The following is a 21,405-nucleotide window of genomic DNA, read 5'->3' as shown; positions in this document are numbered from 1 at the left end:
ATAATTACTCCACATAAAAATATTTCAGATAACAGATTATATGTTATCATGTGGACTAACTTTTCAATTATGGGCTGCATAATCAATGATAAACTGCTTTGGATCCACTAATTTTTCAAGATCGATCCTCTAAAATATTATAAAATGCGCATTAAGAAACAAAACGTCACACAGAAAACTAATTTAAATGTTCTGAACGGAAGAGGGAGAAAGAGTAGTTAGCTCTTCAATTTTCTTCAGAGAAGGACGTGCTTGCAAGAAATTTCTTTCCTATGTGTCAAAAACGGTCGGGCGGGTAGAATACATTTGAGAGCTATGATGCAGGATCACTAATACAGGAAAAAAAGTTTTCTCTTCTTGTTTTTTTTTTAATCATTCCGAAGTATTAAAAATAATTGTACACCCAAAAAACACATTTTCATGGACTGCATCGTTCGTCATTTTATTGGGGCAAGAAAGGGTAAGACGGTAAGTGTACCATTTGCCCCTCTCGATTCATCTTGGCTCCACAAGATAAAAGCTCCAGTTACGAGGAGTAAAAGGAGAAAAAAAGGGGAGTTCTAGAATCTTACCATTAGGTCACTGCTGTTGATTCAAGCATCAGAAAACTGCCTATAAGATGATCAGCCGAACAATCTGCCCCAAAAACCGGAATGACTTCGTTGCTTCTTTTAAGCATCTATTTTTTTCATCTCGAGTCCAATGCTGCATTAACCAGAATTAGGATAAAACTGAAAAATTTTATTTACAGATCACCGAAACATAAAATTTGAAAGAAGAAAAATTAGTTGGTGGACTCTTTGTGCATTGCAATAAAATTTGAAAAATAACTCGCATTATTTCCAAATCATGGAAACATTGATGATTGATGCCAAAGCCAGATGAAAAGTATTCTTAAATACCGACCTCGCTAAGCATATTAAGCTTCTCCCGAACCCCTTTCAGTGATTCTGATACATCTCCTTCCCAGCTGTAGAACTCCAGCTCCTTCCCTTCCAGGAGCTTTTCAGAAACCTAAAAGCAACACAATGACAAAGAAAATATGGTAACAGAAATCCTTGATGAACAGATGGTGTTTCCACGATTCAAATCTCCCATAAAAGAAAAAGATACAGCCTTAATTGACTACAGGGTTTTCGGACCAACTAATAATATTGGAATACCCGACTAAACATTGATTTGTACATGTTAGCATAAGTATATATCTGTGAAAACTGACATCTAGGTACTGCTTCTGTTGCAACATGTTTTGATTAAATAAGTGAGACACTTAATTATTTTTTGCATAAACATACAAGCTGCGAGAAGGTCTGACGCAGAGTCAGTAAGAGACCAACTCCAAAATCTCATAGATTGACAACGACATAAATTTGCATGCTAAACTTTACAAATGATCACATAGACAAGAATCCAGGAGAAGTATTATCCATACCTTTCTGGCTATCACTTGACCACCCGCTATATGTGAAAAATATATATTATACAAATGACAGAGAAATAATGGTGCACTGTTCTCAGCAAGCTCCTCCAGGTATTTGGCATAAGAAAGTCCTGGAGAGCTGGGATCGGGAATCATAAATCCTCGTTGGCTAAACCATTCCAGATCCTTTGAAAGGCTTTCCGATCGTTCCAACCCATTCCTCCTGAAATAGGCATCTGAAATGCATAAAAAACGGATTTCCCTGAGGTTTAGACGTTAAGAAAATGATTGACCAGCTAATTATTCAGTCACATGGTTACCTAAGTAAGCATATTTGCAAGGCATCATTATCGAGTACCTTGGAGTAGTAATTTATAGGTTCACCACTTAAAACTTACCTCCACTTTCGTATTTGCGCTCTAAACTACTATAATGCACTACATTTATCATCGAATACTTGTGCTAAGCCTGTCAGAAATCATGTTAATATACGATTTCAGCTCATTTAAAATCACACTATCTGTACTATACTACAATGATTGGTCACTGATGCCTTTTTTTTCCCAATAAAATTTGTAAATAATCAATTTCAGGTGAAATAATTTCAAAACTATAAATGAAGCGACCCAAAACGAATGTGCTATCGAGTTTGCAATGAAAGAACGCTCTAGTAGGTTGATTAGATCAGCGGAGGCTAGAGCAGCAGATTTGTCGCGTTGCACATGAAAATTTCAGCAAGTGATGGACAAGATACAATTTCCTTGGTCGGTATTAAAAGTTGGGAGTCAGGAACAAGTAACTTACAAGAAACATCTCCGGATTCATCCACGATGCGTTCGACGGTGGTGAAAATGAGCTTGCTATCAACCAGGTACTTGAGGAATCCCTCCATGCTAGGCTGCCACGTTTCATCTTCACTGCAGTTATCTTCTTCATTTGATGTTTCTAAGCTGTTACTATTGTCAGCACCGTCGGTGCTATTCTCGTTGTCAGAGTATTTCTTGCCATTAATGTTACGGAGCCTCATGGCGACGAACCTCATTTCTTCAGTGATTCCCGTGCTCTCTCCCGGGTAAAGCTTTCTGTACCTCTTTCGCTTCTTTAGAACCGGAGGAGCATTATTCACCGACATCGGCGGAGAAGACGAAGTAACCGCCGTGGAAGAGGTAGAATCAGAGCAGATAATTGAGCTCTGAAAGTACCTCATCTTCATAGTTGAAATTGTGGACACCTTCAATTGCGCAGAGTTAGGTGATGAAAACGGCAGCCGCAGAAGAGGCTTGTGCGGTAGTTTCGCCGTCAACCACATCGCTGCAGAAATTGTTTGCTCTGCGTTGTGTCCCGCCGTCTAGCTCGGCTGGGCCAGCAATCGCAACTTAGTATTTTAAATGGAAAATAACATGTCAGTTTTTTTTGGGCCTATTTTTGCCAACTGTTTGAACTTAACCCTAAGTCATTGATAAGTTGTGCCCGTATTTTAAACATAACAATTTTCTCAGCCCCTAAGGATGACCTTTTTTAATTTCTTTTAACCTTGGAACCCTAAAGATGATTAGAATTAACAGCAATCAAAATAATCTCCCCCGTCACCAGGAAACACTTAAAATTTTTATAGCATAACAAGTAAACATCATTGGAACCATGTTAGCTACTAGCTAGCCCGGTTAGCCCAAGCCTTCATCCGGTGAGTCCATCTAATCGGGCCCAACTTAACTAGATTACATTGGACCAGTCAAGCGGACCAACCAGATGAATAATACTCCTCCGGTCTAAGACTCATTTAACTAATCTGATTAAATTAAAAAAGTTAGGTAAGTTAGTTAATTATAAGAAATGTGACAAGTTTTTCCTAAAATATCATAATCATCTTTTTTAATACCCCCTCTTCTTCTTCTACTTGATTATGGTTATAGGAGTATCCATAGAGGTAATTTAAAGAAAATTAATAAATATAAAAAATAGGTTTTATATTTAGGACCAAAACCAACTCAACAATTAGATCATACATTAAGGATTGGAGGAGTATTTTTCATTCACAGATACTCTGAGAAAAAAAAATATTATTCATTTCTTCACAGGCTTAATTTGAACTAAAACACATAATAGGTAATTTGTTAGACGTCCAATTTACTGTAAATTTTATATTCTAGACTATTCCCCTGCAAGTACACAGGTTAAAAAATTACATACTTTACCCTCTGCATTGAATGTGAAGAGGGCAAAATGAAATAAACAGTTATACAGGGATTATTATTTAAATTTAATTAATATAATGATTGCAAAATATATTACGGGCATCGAGAAACTTATGGAATAAAATAAGAAGAAAAAAGAAGCCATATGTAAAGAAAGCAAAAGACCTAGCTTAGTGACTTGGTCGTTTATTCTCATTAATTTTGTTTACTCTTGTATGTACAGGGTCAATGATTTGCAACCCCAGGGGCTAGCACCTAGCAGCAAGCTCGCCTACAAGTAAAACATCCAGGAAACTGGAATTTTCAAATAAAAGACGAGTAAGGAATGAAAAATATACAACTTTGGCAAGCCCAAACCTAATAGAAGACTTGCACAAAAGCTACTCAGCTCATGTTCACAAAATTACAGTCAGGCGCCTGTTCCAAGTCTAGAAGCTTCCCCAAACATGCACGTATAAGCTATCAAGCCTGTAATCCTCGAGCTTGTACAGGTATTTACAAGAACTCTATCAGAAACGTCTCAGGTATAGTTAGCCTTTAATTTCCGTATGAACTCTAATGTCTCCTTGTAAGAAGGGTCAGTACGGCTCACCGGTTTGCAGGAATTTACATGATCTTTTGACTCCAAAACCTGCTTCAAAATTCCAAGATAAATAAAAGGAAAAACTCTTAACAGCTGAGATGATTGCACAATCCAATCTAAATACAAAAGAAGATACAAGATAGTAAGGAACTCGGTTTGGCTTGTGGAAAATGCATTCTACTTGCGTTCATTTGTAATTATTCAGTTTTTTTTTTTTTATTTAAATCATCACTATTCAATTGCAAACCTTGTGGGGTCCTCTTCTCAATTACGATGAGTTAGCCAAAGCGCAATACCCCACCACAGCCAAAATTATATTTTCTTTGTTATTCCAGATAAGGGAATAGACAAACTGACATCTATTGACTTGCTCCTACAAAGTAACATAGCATAATAGGAGTGGATTTCCACGAAAGAAAGCCTAGCTTTAATCCTTTCAGATGTGACACAATTGTTTCAACCCCAGATGCCATTTGAACACAGATATCTCAAAAAGCCGGGCTCAAATATGCTATGGCTATAATATGTCCTACAGAAATAGGTGATTAGACAAAGGAAATGCAGTGGTAGTCAGCTGAAGCTCCAGAAACTTTGCATATCTAACAGGACTTGCAGGTGAATGTTGTCCAGCAAATATATTACATGGACGATTACATGAGGACATCTATCCAAATAATAATAGGCTTAGAAAGACTTTTTTTCTCTCCTGATGATTGTTAAAAGAGTAACCGCACAGTGCAGACAAAGCTAAGCCCAAAACGGTACTCCACAACATGTGGCTTTTTTTTTTTTTTTTTTGGGGTTCGGACTGATAATATTCAAACATTGCTAAGATGAATGCCAAAAGCCACACAGTGAACGATGAGCAACAGGAGACATATCCAGCAGTCTTTCAAGCAGGCTAAGAACGAGTTTTAGGATTACCTAAGTATAATAGATAAGCTCCACGCATGAAACTAAGGTGACAATGTCATAAACGCTGGCACTCTACTTTTCTTATAAGATAAAAACTAAGAGGAACTCATGTGAATACTTTTTCCCCCTCGTTCTAGTCAATTGAGTTATGATTTCACGATATACTCACCACCAGTTCACCAAATCCAGGATATGCTGATTCAATAGGGACAATTTCCACTCGAAAGGCCCATCCACCATAACCTTCGACTATAGGAGTTACTTTGGTCTGTAAAACAATCATTAGCTAGTCATATTCAAGAATAGACCCCAGCAGAGTAACTAAATAGAGGGGGGGGGGGAATAACTAAATCATTGACTACCTCACAAAAGCTGAGCACATCAAGCTTTCCTTTCTTATGAAGGTGACGAATATAATCATTGAACTCTATTAATCTTGAAGACCCACGTCTTAGCTCTCCTACCTATGAAACATTAAGAATTAAATGCTGAAAAAAAAAATCTTTTAAACCCAGCAATTATCAGAATGAGAAATCAACTTTAAAATCAGCATCTTCAGTTAAATATGTGCTGGTGACTTCATACTAACCGATGGGGCAGGACGAAGCACAATCCCCATTCGCCAAGGTACATCTGCAAGTTTGCTACCAAAATGTGGGCAGCTATAGAACACCTAAAACCCAAATTAAAACGTCAAGAATAAAGAAATTGCAAGAAGATTTTAAAACAAGTTATTTAAACACAGGCAGAAATCATACATGCAATGGAGAAGACAGGACTTACTAAAACAAGTTATTTAAACACAGGCAGAAATCATACATGCAATGGAGAAGACAGGACTTACAATTCCAATGGTATTATTCACAAGGTGATCAAAATTTTCCTCCTTTGCCTTATACAGAATTTGCTTCACAACCAGGCCCCCCATACTGCAAACAACACAAAATTGCATATATTAAATCATGAAGCGTACAGACAAAGTACATGGAATTGGAATGCTCCTTGATTCAACATTAGGATTTAAAAACCTTCAGCAAATGCATTTCGAACAAAAATCTTAAAGTAGTTGGTTCATTGAATAAAAGGACTTCAAGCAAATGGTGAGTCATAAAAAGGCCAAAAGTTTTACAATCCAAATAATACTTAGCAGAACGCTACCCCAATAAAAAGTAAATAAATAAATAAAAGCCCATGGAAAAATACATAGATTAATAAATAGGTGAAAACGTTACATTGAACCGTGCATCCCATGAGATTTCAATATTCATAATCTGAAAAAAAAATAATAATACTCCTCCGGTCCTTAATATATGACCTAATTGTTAAGTTAACTTTGGTCCTAAATAAAAGACCTATTTTTCATATTTATTAATTTTTCCTAAATTACCCCTACAGATACTCTCTTAACTATAATCAAGTAAGTGAGAGAGGGAGGATATTAAGAAAGATATTATGGTATTTTAGGAAAAACATGTGATATTTTTTTATAATTAACTAACTTACCTAACTTCCTTAATCTAATCAAATTAGTTAAATAGATCTTATATTTAAGACCAGAGTATATATAAGTATTTTCTTATTAATTCTTATTAATATAAAATAGAGTATTACACTAAGTAATAGATAAAGCAATGAACCATAATGAGGTGACCATATTTTAAAAAGAGAAAAAGACAAAAATTATAACATATAATGAATACAATAAGTTCAATTTCATAATTTTTTTCTTCAATTCTTGAAACCATGACAATTGAACGTTCTATCAATAAGTTCAAATTCTAACAGCAGTTTGTAAAAGTTATTTTAACTTCCTTTTCCCCCCCTCTACTGACGTATTGTAGACAACTACAACAATTTCAACTCCGCGTCTACAAAGTAATTAGTTGATTGACTTGATTCAGTCCTTGTCATTTTCTCTCCAATGTTGCATGCATTTTATCTTTACTTAACAGCCTCAAAAAAGATTTGTGAAAATTACTTTGCTTCCTTCAAATAAAAATATTTCACTTTGGCTCCTATCCTCAACTAATCTTATTGTGCTGGTCCATAAGTCAGTATTCCCCTCCCACCCAAAAAAAAGAAGCCAAAATAAGAAATCAAAGCCAAGAAAGAAGATTGATAATACTCTCCATGCACTATCTTTTACGGTTCTACTTTATCATCATGATTGATTTAGAGTTCTACTTGATCATCATGAGTAAAGAGAAAGATCGCTTGACAGTCAATAAGTTATCCTGTTAAGCACGAATGACTTTAGCAGTCAAAAGATACATCCAAAAAATCACAACAATAAGTATACAGAAAGCTAGCAAGGAATGGGTGCACATGATGTATCTCCCATGTAACGATACTAACCTGTGAGTCACAAAAATAACAGGTCGATTTCCAATCCCTGCAGCAACAAGCTTCTCCAATAACACGGAACTAACTTCCTGAAAATTTGCAGAAGTCATCAAACCAAAATGTAAATTGAGAGCAAAGAAACAACAAAGATGTGAACACAGCTGATATAAGAGAAGTAGAAAAAGCCAGACAACCATAACTATGCAGCACGGATAGAGGGGATGGGGATGGGGAATTGGTCACTGTTATTTGCCCCTCATTTGCAGACTGAAATCCAGAAACTGGCAAACTGAAAATGAAGGAACAGAAGGAAGGAGATGAAAACTAGTTCAGAACTTGTAACCCCACCAATCAGGTTCAAAGTTCAAACTTACTAAAGTCAGATTACAGTATGAAAACAAAACCATACACTTGATCCCTAAGGATCATTAAGTAACCAGATTGCTAGAGTAATGACCAAACACTGAAGATCACACTTTAATCATAAGTAAAGTATTTGCCATGGCTTTGAGCTTCCATAGAAGCTAAGGTTCAATCACCAAGACCCAGGGATGCTAAATTGGTGGCAGATAGCTCTCAAAGAACCGTGGATCAGGTTTTCCAAGAATTTTTACTAATGAAATATGAACATCCTGAAATTATTGTGCATTTAAAAATTTTATAAATTGCCATACACAAAATATGTCCAACTTTTATAATCTGGATTCTGAAATCCTTAAAAAAGCAGTAGGACTTCAGTCTCCTGAAAAGGGAACTATTGCAGCAATTGCAAATTGGTGTAAGATAATGCAAATCCCAAATTGCAATGGCATTAGAAATGAATTTTTTCTGCAGCCCCCAGTCAAGCCTCAAAACATGCTGCTTTAGTGGTGCAGCACAGCATAATATGCTTCTTTCCTTAATGGCTTAATCTATTAATATAAAACAAAACATGCACACATGGGGAAGAGTTCTAACCTGAAGAGGCAGGCTAGCTCCAGACCACTGTGTGAGATTAGTCTACATAAAGCCATAAAATATTAATTAAACAGTTAGATACTTATTATTGATTTGGAAATAATATGAAATATGTTTCTTGTATTATTCACATTGAGAATGAGGAGATATATACACAAGGGAGGAGCCTAGGCATTAATGGCTCATTATTAGGAGATAATATCGTATCATATCTAATCTGATCCTATGCTATCATATCTGATATCCTATACTAATTACAATAATATTTCATATCTTTACACTCCCCCTCAAGTTGGAGCATAAATGTCAATCATGCCCAACTTGTTACAAAGATAGTTAACCCGAACCCCATTTAAAGCTTTAGTAAGGAGGTCACCCAGCTGATCACTGGATTTCACATGTCCTGTTGAAATGAAGTTTTCCTTGAGCTTATCCCGAACAAAATGACAGTCAATCTTGATGTGTTTTGTGCGTTCATGGAACACCGAATTAGATGCTATGTGTAAAGCTGCTTTATTGTCACACCATAGTTTTGCTGGTAATGAGGTTTTAAGACCAACCTCCTTCAATAATTGATATATCCAGACTATCTCACACACAGATTGTGCCATAGCTCTATATTCTGCCTCTGCACTTGACCGTGACACCACATTTTGCTTCTTGCTCCTCCAGGATACCAAGTTTCCTCCTACAAAGACGCAATATCCTGTAGTGGATCTTCTAGTGGCTTTTGAACCACCATGATCAGCATCACAAAAGCACTCAACATCTGTGTGACCATGATTTCTGTATAATATCCCGCGACCTGGGGAACCTTTCAAGTAATGAAGTACATGTTCTAAGGCTTCCCATTGTCTGATAGTAGGTGAGACCATAAACTGGCTAAGTACACTGACTGGATAGGTAATATCAGGACGGTCACAGTCAGATAATTCAATTTTCCAATCAATCTGCGATACCTTTCCGGATTCTCAAACGGTTTGCTCTTAGCAGCATCAATGGGATTCTCAACTGGTATGCTCCCATCAGCATCAAGCAATGGATTATAAACCATAGGAAAACTGTTTGGTGCAGCCCCCAGCTTCCCTGTTTCCTTTAACAGATCGAGGACATACTTCCTCTGTGTCAATAGTATGCCTTTCTTACTCCTCAAGACCTCAATTCCGAGGAAGTACTTCAATGGACCCAGATCTTTTGTTTGAAAGTGAGAGTTAAGAAAGGATTTGAGTGATGAGATCCCTGAGGAATTACTCCCTGTAATCACAATATCATCCACATACACAACTAATAGAATCATGCCGATGTCTGTTCTCTGATAGAACACAGAGTGATCACACTTGCTTTGACACATGCCAAACTTCTGCACAACAGTACTAAACCTGTCGAACCATGCCCGGGGACTCTGTTTCAGGCCATATAAGGATCTCTTGAGATGACATACTTTCCCACGCTCCCCCTGAGCAACAAAGCCTGGCGGTTGCTCCATGTAAACTTCCTCAAGAAGATCACCATGCAAGAAGGCATTTTTGATATCCAACTGATGGAGATCCCAGCCATAAGTTGCTGCCAGAGAAATAAAGAGACGAACAGAGGAAAGTTTTGCGACAGGGGAGAAAGTCTCAGAATAATCTATACCATAGGTTTGAGCGTAGCCTTTAGCAACCAAGCGTGCTTTAAGGCGATCAAGAGAACCATCAGCACGGGTTTTAGGGGTTGAGACCCATTTACACCCAATAGCCTTCTTCCCTGCTGGTAAGTCAACTAAAGTCCAAGTGCCAGCCTGGTCAAGGGCCGCCATCTCCTCCTCCATAGCTGCACGCCAACCCGGGTGGGCCAAAGCTTCATGAAGGGTCTTAGGCACGGAGACAGAATCTAAGGAAGAGACAAAGGCACGAGAAATAGGGGAGAGGTGGTTATATGAAACAAATGAAGAAATAGGATGGGTGCAAGTACGTGTACCTTTGCGAAGAGCAATGGGCAAGTCAAGGGAAGGGTCTGGTTCAGGAACCGGAGGTGTCTCGGAGTGGGAGATAGGTGTCGGCTCAGGATGCAAGATACTCAACTCAGGATCTGATGACGAAGCAGATAGTGGAGGGGCAGAACCTGGTGCAGTAACAAGGGTTTCCTTTGAACGTCTTGTGTAAACATGAGACACGGGTGGTCGTGCAGGAGGCTGAGCAGGAGCCAGAACCGGAGGTGGTGGAGTTGACAGTGGGACAACAGGGTATACTAGAAGATCATCCTCTTCCGCAGAGGGAGGAGGTACAGGAGAAGTGGAAGGAGAAAAATAGGGAACGGATTCTTGAAAGGTGACATCTGCAGAAACAAGATAACGATTAAGAGTAGGAGAGAAACATCGGTAGCCCTTTTGAACCCGAGAGTAACCAAGGAAGACACACTTAAGAGACTTTGGATCTAATTTAGAGACAGAGGGTCGCACATCTCGGACAAAGCAAACGCACCCGAAAATCCTAGGATCAATGGGAAACAAAGGTTTGGAAGGAAAAAAGGGTGGTGTAGGGAATGGCACCATCAAGGATGGAAGAGGGCATGCGATTAATGAGGAAGCAAGCGGTGGAGACAGCATCAGCCCAGAAAGGTTTCGGAACCTTCATGTGAAACAAAAGTGCTCGTGCCACCTCTAGGAGATGACGATTTTTACGTTCGGCAACACCATTTTGAGCTGGTGTATCAACACAAGAGGATTGATGGAGGATGCCGTTTTGAAGCATGTAGGACTGGAATGAAGCAGAGAAGTATTCTTTGGCGTTATCACTTCGTAAGGTACCAATGGAAGAATTAAATTGATTCTTAATCTCAGCAGAAAAGGCACAAAAATGAGAAAATAATTCGGAACGATTTTTCATTAAATATAACCAAGTTGTACGGGAATAATCATCAACAAACGTAACAAAGTATTTGAAACCAGCAGTGGACACAGTAGGACATGGACCCCAAACATCAGAATGAACTAACTCAAAAGGGGATGAAACCCGTTTATTGACTCGAGAGACTAAAGGAAGACGATGATGTTTAGCAAACTGACACGACTCACAATCTAAAGATGACAAATATTGAAAATGAGGATAAATCCTTTTTAAAGAAGACAAAGACAAGTGACCCAAACGGCAATGTGCTTCAAAGGGAGTGACACCACCGGTACAGGCTACTGCATGCGAACCCTGCTCGTCAAGGAAATAGTGTCCACCAGATTCATAGCCCCTACCAATAATCTTCTTCGTCAAAAGATCCTGTATCAAGCAATGATCAGGAAAGAGTGAGACCCAGCAGTTTAATTGGCGAGTAAGTTTACTAGGGGAAAGCAGGTTAAATGCAAGGTCAGGGACATCTAGCACAGATGACAAGGGAATAGAAGGGGTAGGTTTAATAGTGCCAGATCCAACTACTCGGGAATGGGAGCCATTAGCAATAGTGATAGTTGAAGGATTGGCGTAAGAATTATAAGTGGAAAAGAGATGGCGGTTACCTGTCATGTGGTCAGTAGCACCAGAATCTATGATCCATTTGGAGGAAGAAGAGACAAGAGCAGTAGCCTGATTACCTGTAGCAGCAGGAGCACTCACGGATGATGTGGAGGATTTTAATTGGGCATATTCATCAGCGGAAATCGTGACCGTGTCCTTGGCTAGCGTTGCCACATGTGCAGAATTATTACGTTGCTGCTTATTTTGCAGCTTACGACACGTACGCTTCGTATGGCCCGGTTCTTTGCAGTAGTAGCATATCACTCCACTCGACTCTGGAGTCGCTCCCCCTTGCCTTGAATTCCCACGGTTAGTCGTTCCACGACCATCATTTTGGCCTCGACTGATTAGTGCACTAACAGGAGCAGTGGTAGGCAGTGATGAAAGATTCTCAGTCCTCATCAGACGAGAGAACACCTCCTGAAGGGTAGGAATCTCAGACCCAGACAGAATTTGAGAGCGAACAGTTTCATATTCAGGCGGAAGACCAGTGAGAAAACTCATAATAGCCATGTTCTCTCGTTGGGCCTGTTGGACCTTCAGATCAGTACTAAGAGGCATAAGAACATTCAATTCTTCATACATCCGTTTAAAATCCATGAAGTAGGTCTTGAGAGGGCGATCCTGCTTCTCTGCGCGATAAAACGCTTTGCAAACCTCATAAACACGAGAAATATTACCCTTGCCTGAGTATAAAAATTCTAAATAATTCATCAGTTCCTTAACAAATTCACAGTGAGAAATAGAAGGAATAATCTCACTGTCAATGGAGTTGCGAATCTGTAAGAAGAGCCGAGCATCATCCCTTAACCATGATTGACGGGTGTCTGTGGTCGGAGGGTCTTCAGTTAAATGATTCTCCTTCTCAATGCTCCGTAAGTAGATACGAATAGTTTTACTCCAATCTAGATAATTCGTCCAGTTTAATTTGTGCTCAGTAATCTTAACGACTACGGGAACCACCTCAGAGGTAACTGTAGACTTAGTATCACCCATGAGAGATAAATAGAAAAGAGATAATAAGTCTAGCAATGACAGGAAAGAATAAGTAGCCACAAATGATCACTCCAGGGACCAAACAACACCTCCTACAATCTATAGAAGGCAGGAACAGCAATACCAGTCTGAAAACGTTACTGTTCACAAGGCACAGTAACCAAACAGCTCTGAATCAACACACAGGGGACAGATCCAGACCTGAAAAGTACCAGGGATGCGCCGGAAAATGCAAGACGAAGTCGACGAACTGCTCGGACGGCGAAAAACGCGGCGGCGCGTGAACAGTACCGCCGCGGGTGACGGCGAGTGACGGTCACGCGCTGCTCGGACGGCCGCGAAACTTCAGGGATCGGCCGGTCGGCGCCGTGCGATCCTCCCTGGCCGGCGCGTGCTCCGTTCAGAGGCCAAATACAGAAGCCCTAATGATGGGCACAAAGCTGGACGGTAGGAACAGTACGTGTAGGGCGCAGCAACGTTCAAACAGAGGGAAATTACTCCTAAACGGACTGCTCTGATACCATATTGATTTGGAAATAATATGAAATATGTTTCTTGTATTATTCACATTGAGAATGAGGAGATATATACACAAGGGAGGAGCCTAGGCATTAATGGCTCATTATTAGGAGATAATATCGTATCATATCTAATATGATCCTATGCTATCATATCTGATATCCTATACTAATTACAATAATATTTCATATCTTTACACTTATAAGGAACGCTGACTTGCTATTAGGCTTATCAAGATTTTTTTTTTTCCCCTGAAAAAATGCAAGATTGATGAGACAAGCATTTTAGAAACTTATAACAACAAACCTTGTATTTGAGGGTAAACAAGCGGGCATCAGGAAAATCATTGGAAAGCCATTCACCAGGCCAGAAGGTTCCAAGCTTTCCCGTCTCCTGGTCAATCTTCTCAACCAAGTTAGGCTTATTTGAGGGCTTGTCTTCAGAGATGCGCCAAGTCTTGTAAGGCCCACCACGAAGGCCATGGACAAAAACTACATCTAATGGAGGAATCTTTTCATCAGAGTCACTTTTGGATATATCAACAAAACCAGAGACGTTGGTGTCATTCAAGGGTTTCGTACCATCGTCATTATCAGCAGTGGCCACAGATATGTCTTTGATATTACATTTTCTCGGTCTGTTTCCTTAGGACATTTCCAGTGGGGAAGATGAGGATTTATCAAGAATATCGTGTCATCATAACGAGGACATAATCTCTTGTTGGTTTGTACACCAGTGTCAGAATGACTTCCACTTCCCGACTTCTTATTAAGAAACTGGTCATTGCAAAATATATTTAGGAGTGTTGCCCTGGCATAACTTCGGATTTTGAGATCACTGCATCCTGAAATCCTCCCATTAGCACAATCGTCAAGCCACTTACACCAAGTTTCATCTTTTATGATGTCCTTTTGGACTTTGTGAAGGAGTGAAAGGATGTTCAACAATCTACATGCATGCCTGCGGATATGGGCCGTAGGTGGAACTCGGACATGGGATGATTCATTTGTATCCGATACAGATGGCTCCGCATCAACATTTGAAATCTGTTCCCGCCCTTCATGGGCTCTAGATGCATCATATGCTTCAATAGCGGCCAATTTCTCATAATCATCACTCAGCAAAAAGCGCCTCAGCAAACACAAAATCCCCAAATCAACAATTTTTTCTTGACATAGAGAATCTTCGGCACAAACTTCAGTCAGAGCTTTTATTCCTTTCAGCGTTGCAGAGGCAGAATCTGCAGCATCTAGTTTAGGTAGATTATCTTTCTTTAAATTTTTTAATGGTCCCACTAAAGGTTCCAGAGAAAGAAAATCTGCCAGTGGAAAAGAATCCTCAGAATCAAAAGCAGTTCCCATTTGCTTAACTGCTAGATAAACAGCAGCACTAGCTAACTGATTTGCAACTTGTGCAGCGGAAGAAATGTTTGAATTATTAATTGAAGTCTGCCAATTATCATAGGTAAAATTACATTAAACGTTTGAATGAAGTTGCAGCAACACATAATGTGAAATGTCATCTTAACCTCAACCTATCAGGAAAAAGAGAGAGGAAGAGAAACATGCACATACCACTATTAAATAACATCAAACCCAAGCTAATCAGATATAAGAAAGAAGAACAAAAACGGATCTATACCTTTACTTTATTATTTTTAGGTTGACTGGCTCCTTTATCATTTGTGTTCTTGATGGAACTGAGGACTTCAGTTAGCAGCATGGTTAACCATCCTTGAGAAACCGCAGATGTTGTTGGTCCATGGTCTTCAAATATCTGAGAAAGAATCTTTATGGCTGAAGACCGTAAAGCATCAGAAGAAAATTTTCCAAAACCCAGGAAAGAAGAATGCCTGACCACTTCTGACTCTCTTCAAGAGATAAATGGAGCTCTTTGGTGCACAGTAGTTCTAATACTTTTGCTACTGCTTCTTGCACCTGATTATGCTTTGTGGTCTGCTTGGAAATGTCTCTCATCAAATTAAGGCCCTTCTCCATTACTATCTTCTGCGAACTGGAACTTCTCTCAACGGATAACACAAAGGCAGATAAGGCAACCTTAGCCAGGGAAATATCTTCATGCTTACATGCCTGAGAAACAGTTAAAAGAAGACTGGAACTCCAATCAGAAACAGAATCATTCAAAAGGATATTGCGATCTTCTAATAACAACCGTGCCACCAAACTCGCATGCCATTTCACAGATCTCTCAGGTGCTGTCAAAGCAGACATGATAGCGTCTCCATCTTGATCCAGCTCTTTTATAGAACATCTATTTACCTCCGATGCCAATGCCCAATTTGCCAATGCCCATGTAGCAAAAGGAACAGCAACATGTTCACAGAGTAAATCATCCCAGAGACCAGGAACAACAGCAGAAACCGTACTTGCTTGTGCTAATGAATTGTCATGCTTATTTTCTGACATGATGGTTTTAGGAGTATGAAGCATCAGTGGTGCTACATGAGGAGAATCAGAATTATCCAATTTCATTAACATGCTGATCCGTGAAAGGCCTAAACCCACAGTACCATCAAGTATCTTGATCCCAATCCCTTTACTTCCTGTCCCGCCATCTTCGTCATCTCCACTCTCACGTGGTTCATCTAAATGCAAACCACCTTCCTCAATAACTTGCAGGGCAGCTGCAATATCTTTCAATTCAGCATTTCCAGGTAACGGTGGCTTAAAAGAAACCTCTTCTGAATTTTCACAACTGGAAGTGACTATATCCATAATGGCAGCCACAAGCATGCTCCTACCTTTTAAAGAATCAGAAATATCAAATGAACTTCGTCTTGAATGCTGCAGCAGAAAAAGTTCATTGATGTTGCTAATGTTAAAACTAGAATAGAAATTATCAACAATGCCGCAAGTGGCTTTGGCATTAATATAATAAATTTAACATATCCAAATAAAAATACACAAAACAATGTTAAAATGCATAAAACGACAGCATTGGCATGACATACCAGAAACATTTTATATACAAAGACCTAATAGTTGGGGGCATGGGAATAACAAATTTAAAACTATTTCTAACAAAAACTATAATAAAACTGCACCACCACATGATCATTATTTTCTGAGATTGGACGACTGTTTAGACTTCAGAATGCTAATTCCTGTTAATGTTTATGTTTAGATGCAGGAACAGCAAAGGTAATACTTCAATACCAGATAAGTCAGGTGATTACCAATAAATTCAATATAAAAATTACTGAATTCGCACACAATAAATAAATTCAACATAGAAATTACTGACTTTGCAAACGATAAATTTAGGCTTCAATGAGGAGATTTTGTTTGAACAATTCCGTGTCACCATCGATTGATATGCATTTTCTAGATTCAGTTTTTAATGCTAGGCTTTTGCGAGGGAGAAAGAGAAGTTAGAATGTTTGATATAGAATAAGGAACCGAAAGAATATCGAAGGAAAATAAATTATATAGTTCAATAAATAATCACTATAGTCATGGTAGATCCAGACTTCAGGATGTAGAGCCAATATGATGCTCATCGCAATAAACTCAAATGACACGCTTTGGCATCGACTATATTGATAGTTCAGTTTGCCAATGCGAATCCGAAACTAAGAGTTGAAGCATTGTTTCATGAGGATTACAATTTAAAGGGGTTAGCTAACGAGAAAGAAATACCTTCTTCGATCGCCGAGGCTGACAAGAGAAAATAAACCTAAGAAGATTTGGAATGGCATGAGGCCTCCCAAGCACACCAGCTGATACGTTAGGATCGGCAATCAAGTAAGCAAGCGCTCTTGCTGACTCCGCTTGAGTGCCACCCCCATCTTTGGCAACAGCCACCGATTCAAGTAACCAATCTAACACGGCACCGCCCCCGCCCCCAACGATAGCAGCCCTCCGGCCAGAATTTGCGGCGGCAATGTCTGCAAGAAATGCCGCAACACGAATCTCGAAACCGGAGCGAACCTCATGGTTGGCCGAAGACAAAACCGACGTCAGTGAATGCCACAGGACCGAGGCGGCCACACCAGTTTGTTTGAGGTGATGGAAAACCTTCTGGTAGGAGTCGCGGGACTTGCTTATCGCTTGTTCAACTGTAGCATATAGGTTATTAGGGGCTTCGTCATCGGATTGTCTTTGACGGTGGTGATCCGATAAAAGGAAAGCGATGGAGGCCAGGAAAGCGGAAATGACAGTAGCAGAAGCAGCGATAACAGAACTGCGAGAGAAAGATGAGGTAGGGAGAGAGGAGAAAGGGCTAGAAAGATGTTGAGGTACTTGTTGCGGGACTATCTGAGCATTTTCTACGTTGTCGGCGGGTTTAACCGGTTTCCTCGATGAAGATATACAGCGAGGATGAAGCAAGCGACGATTGATTCTGGAAGTCAAACAGAATCGATACATTGTTTTGTTTCAGCAAGTATTATTGTCATTTCTCCGTGGTGATTGGCAAAATGCTCTTGATGATAAGCAAGCCTAAAGATGGTCCGAAAGAATCTTATAAAACAAGGGAAGAGTTCACAAAGAAGAAATGAAAGGACAAGAAAGAGAATCTCATGAAATACAGGAAAGAGAAGAAAATTCGGTCTTCCTCAGTCTCTGGGTATTTTCTTTCAGAAATTAGTTGTCTTCGCAGGCGAGGATGGCGGGCAGGCGGGACCAAACTCACTATAATACGAAACTGGTAAACAAACAAGGCGATCTGCGGAATTGAAGAAATGGAATGATCTGGCAGGAGTACATCAAGCTTATGACCATCTAATTTAGGCGGTACCCTTTGAATAGTAATGGGCCGGATTTATAAACCTAGAAAAACAAGCCAGGCCCAAATTACAACAGAAGCCCAAAAAGATATAAAACTCGTGTTTCCAAATTCTCTGTTCGTTCAAAAGCAGAGCGCAGTTGGAGTATCGTCGAGGAAATCTTGCCTGAAAAGAAATCTGCAGCTATCTTCCAGATTTGAAGGGAAAGTGAGAGGTATCGGGTATGGAGAGACTACAGAGGATGTTTGCAGGTGCAGGAGGCGCACTGGGGCACCCACCCCCTGATTCGCCGACACTTGATTCCTCTGAGCAGGTTTATATTTCTTCGCTGGCCCTTCTCAAAATGCTCAAACACGGTTAGTTTTCTTTGCATACCTTTACATCTCTTGAATCTCATGACTGTATCCTAACTTAGATGAATTGGGGGAATTTTGATTTTTTAGCGGGTTAAATTTACATTCCAGGAGTGATTAGGGTTCTCAAACTTCCCCTCCCCTTGTCTATACGCATATAACGGATTTGAAACCCTTGTCGCAAGTATCGTAGAGTACTGGTTGTGCTTGCGGTTTACCTTTCGTCTGATAAACTTGATGTGATTTATAGGAAGAGCCGGTGTTCCCATGGAAGTTATGGGTTTGATGCTGGGGGAGTTTGTGGATGAGTATACCGTCCGCGTTGTAGATGTCTTTGCGATGCCACAAAGTGGTACCGGTGTTAGTGTTGAAGCTGTCGATCATGTTTTTCAGACTAACATGCTTGATATGCTGAAACAGACTGGAAGGTATTTTCGTTTTCCTTCTTTTTGCTTCTTATCGTTGCTGAAATATGAATGTTTCTTTCTGAATCCTTTAACACGATATTTCCTTGCGCTTGAATGTTTTTTGTTGAGTAGCTTAGATTTCTGGTAACTTCTTATAATTCTTCAATCTCTGTTTTCTGTTGGGCAAGAATCTCGTTATCCCTGTCAACAATTTTCGGTATAGAATTAGATTAGATTATAGGATTCAAAATCCCTACTTTTAGGCATACAAGCACCTTAATTTTATGTATTTTATTTAGAAACACTCTTGGGCTTTTTTAATGATAACCTAGTCATTTGGTTGATGAATAGGGTTCCTTTTATCATGTTTAACAGAGAATGGTAAGGTTTACTTAGTATTTTATTTACAGTCCACGAGGGTGGTTGATTTGATCCTCTTAGGTTGTGGAATCAAATTGCATTTTGAAAATTGTTTCTTTTACTGAAATTTAAAATGTACATGTATGGTTTGTTTCTGTCCAAGAGTTGGATCACACAAGTTAAGCTGTTTATGTAGTTGCGGCAATTTCTATTGTGCTTCAAATAATCACTTTTGGTAAAAGACCAAAAAATCTTTTAATTCAAAATGATTATCAGAAAAACGTCCTCATTTGAAGCAATTGAGTTTACAATCACACATGCTCCCCTGCTCCTTGCCTCGCTACAGCTGCAAGCCTGCAACTCAGACTTAACCTCTAATGTTACTGCTAATAAATTCTTCAGAAAGGAAGGAAAAAAAGAAACCCCTCCTCGGCTGCTCAAGATGGGGCCTGTTCCTGATACTCATGTCTCCACTTCTCTTTTCTTGCGTTTTCCACCCATTCATTTTTCTTCTAACTCACTCATTCCAGTGCCTACTTATGTTATCCAGCAGCTAGGTCACCCTACTGCTCATTTTCTAGAACAGCCCTCTTATGCTCTCGGGAATAGAACTTCATAGTTGGTGGCCTATCATTTTGCACTGTTGATTACATGGGTTTGATATGTAAGGTCTTGGTTTTTCAGGCCAGAGATGGTGTGGGGTGGTATCATTCACATCCTGGGTTTGGTTGTTGGCTTTCTGGAGTTGACATTAATACACAACAGGTTACATCTTGTCTTTACCCCGTACTTCTTTATGTCATGCATTTGTGACATTGCTAGGACCCTGAACCAGAAAGGGGACAATGATGTCAAATCCTGTGCAGAGTATTGATGCATAAATTGATTTTATACTTTACGTAATACAGAGTTTTGAGGCTTTAAATCAACGTGCTGTGGCCGTGGTGGTGGATCCTATTCAGAGTGTTAAAGGCAAGGTTGTAATTGATGCATTTCGGCTGATTAATCCACAAACTATGATGTTGGGTCAGGAACCAAGGCAGACGACATCTAACCTAGGACATCTGAATAAACCATCTATTCAAGTGAGTGTTCGGCAAATATCTTTCAGAAGTGAAACTTCTGCACAATTTCTCCCCCTCCCCCCCCCCCCTGATTTTGACATCTTTTTCTTGCCCTCTTTTTAGGCTCTTATCCATGGTTTGAACCGACACTATTACTCCATAGCCATTAATTACAGAAAGAATGAGCTTGAAGAGAAGATGCTACTGAATCTTCACAAGAAGAAATGGACTGATGGTTTGACGCTGAGGCGTTTCGATGCACATTCCAAAACCAACGAACAGACTGTTCAGGTAAGTCAAGTTTTCTGTAACATGAAATGAAAATAGATGTACCTTTTTTTTTGGGGGAAATAATCTTGTTGTCCCACTTTGTTCCTCTCACCCATATGGGATGAGGTCACGCCTTATTTGGCCAAATGTGTGTAGAGGTGTTCCCTAATGGTCATTCGTGAAATTTCATTTTGCGATGGCCAATAGCTAATGTATTTTAATTATGGTGGAAGTAGTGTTGTTAAAGGCCTAAAGCACTCTGCGGGATCAATTATTCTACTCTTGTATAATGGGTGGCCTCTCATTTAAGTAATTCATGGTATTGATATAAATGTTGCCCACAATTGATTGCGTATTATTTATATATATCAGGAGATGCTGAATTTAGCCATCAAGTACAACAAGGCCGTGCAGGAGGAAGATGAGTTGCCACCAGAGAAGCTTGCAATTGCTAACGTGGGAAGGCAAGATGCAAAAAAACATCTTGAAGAGCATGTTTCCAATTTGATGTCTTCAAACATAGTGCAGACTTTGGGAATGATGCTTGACACAGTTGTGTTTAGGGTCTGTCATCTCAGTGTTTCTAATGTCTGGTTCTCAGTGTATTCAGAGAGCACTTCCATGTTGCCAGCGGAAACTCAGTTGATTATCGCTCTGCTTCATATAATGTGGGCGATTCAGAGGAAGGGATGGGTTGCTTATTGTGCGAGAATATTGATATTTTAATATAGTCGTAATGATTGTGAAATAAGGAATTGTGTAGGATAAGAAGGAACAAGTCTCCGAGCAAA

The 21,405-nt window shown here is 39.5% G+C and overlaps 2 protein-coding genes and 1 pseudogene across 2 annotated transcripts; 1 reads left to right on the top strand and 2 right to left on the bottom strand.

Moving 5' to 3' along the window:
- Nucleotides 1-333: 333 nt before the first annotated feature.
- On the bottom strand, nt 334-2,768 carry LOC114758105 (probable inactive heme oxygenase 2, chloroplastic). The gene is made up of 4 exons (XM_028947119.1): nt 2,225-2,768; nt 1,433-1,656; nt 907-1,014; nt 334-705 (listed from the first exon to the last, which is right to left on the bottom strand). The coding sequence occupies exons 1-4, from the start codon at nt 2,727-2,729 to the stop codon at nt 613-615; spliced, it is 930 nt and encodes a 309-aa protein (XP_028802952.1). The 5' UTR covers nt 2,730-2,768; the 3' UTR covers nt 334-612.
- A 995-nt stretch (nt 2,769-3,763) lies between these two features.
- Nucleotides 3,764-17,994, bottom strand: LOC114758103 (uncharacterized; annotated as a pseudogene).
- Nucleotides 17,995-18,373: 379 nt separating this feature from the next.
- Nucleotides 18,374-21,307, top strand: LOC114758118 (26S proteasome non-ATPase regulatory subunit 14 homolog; the record flags this gene model as incomplete). Its single annotated transcript, XM_028947129.1, has 6 exons — nt 18,374-18,516; nt 18,764-18,949; nt 19,972-20,045; nt 20,189-20,365; nt 20,468-20,635; nt 20,987-21,307. Coding segments are annotated over exons 1-6 (1,059 nt in total), but the record flags the coding sequence as incomplete, so codon positions are not given.
- Between the last annotated feature and the right edge of the window lie 98 nt (nt 21,308-21,405).

The sequence above is a fragment of the Neltuma alba genome, unplaced genomic scaffold (assembly GCF_004799145.2).
Source record: "Neltuma alba isolate B1F8T4 unplaced genomic scaffold, ASM479914v2 tig00010670_pilon, whole genome shotgun sequence".
Classification (NCBI taxonomy): Eukaryota; Viridiplantae; Streptophyta; class Magnoliopsida; order Fabales; family Fabaceae; genus Neltuma; species Neltuma alba.
This window is presented reverse-complemented; position numbering and strand designations above follow the sequence as displayed.